The following is a 768-nucleotide window of genomic DNA, read 5'->3' as shown; positions in this document are numbered from 1 at the left end:
CAGTACCTGTACAAGTTAAAGTAATAATAAAAAAAGATATGAAAATATTTAAAGCTGATGTATCAGAATACAAAACATTATGTGTAGTGTGGTCAATTTTTTAAAGAACTATAAGAGAATACTGATAAACTTAAGTAATTTTTGCCATTTGTGTCAAACTTTTGAGTAAGATGGGCGTCCCCTACAGGTGGGGCTGGAAGGTGACGATCAGAGGCCTGGTGGGCGAGGAAACGTGGGCCCCAAGAAGCAACAGTGTCCCTACTGTCCGTACAGCACCAATTTTACAACAAACCTAAGGACTCACATGCGCACACACACTGGGGAGAAGCCTTTTTCATGTCCTCACTGTCCATTTCAGACTACAACTAAGGCAAACCTGAAGAGGCACATATTAACACATACAGGAGAAAAACCTTTTGTCTGTCTTCTGTGTCCTTATCGATCATCACAAAGAGGGAACTTGAATTCTCATGTCCTAACGCACTATGCTCAAGAGAATGTTGGTTCAGCAGCTGAAAATTTCATGCATTTGGAATAACTAAGGGCTTCCATAATTTTACTGAAGCATATATATACATATTCATTTTTCATTGTACTGAAGAGATCTAGCTATATTAATTTCACAAGAAATAGATTTTCTGGTATGCTATTATGTTACATTTTTTTCCCATCATATTCATCTAAGTGAAAGGAATTATGTAAATGAAATTTCACACACAATAAATAATGTTTTAAGAAAGTAAGTATGAAATGAATTAAAAAAAGGGA

At 35.7% G+C, this 768-nt stretch overlaps 1 protein-coding gene across 21 annotated transcripts in view; it reads left to right on the top strand.

Annotated features, from left to right (window-relative positions):
• LOC119593731 (myoneurin-like) overlaps window positions 1-768 on the top strand; it is a 102,537-nt gene that overhangs the window by 40,291 nt on the left and 61,478 nt on the right. The window contains exon 6 of one of the 21 annotated variants that reach the window (XM_037942715.1): window positions 188-600. The exons of the other annotated variants lie outside the window; for them this stretch is intronic. Coding sequence (XP_037798643.1) covers window positions 188-538 — 351 coding nt within the window. The 3' untranslated portion in view covers window positions 539-600. Of the gene's footprint in view, window positions 1-187; window positions 601-768 lie in introns of those variants that run through there. 21 annotated transcript variants of the gene reach the window in all.

This window comes from Penaeus monodon, chromosome 32, assembly GCF_015228065.2.
Source record: "Penaeus monodon isolate SGIC_2016 chromosome 32, NSTDA_Pmon_1, whole genome shotgun sequence".
Lineage (NCBI taxonomy): Eukaryota > Metazoa > Arthropoda > Malacostraca > Decapoda > Penaeidae > Penaeus > Penaeus monodon.
This window is presented reverse-complemented; position numbering and strand designations above follow the sequence as displayed.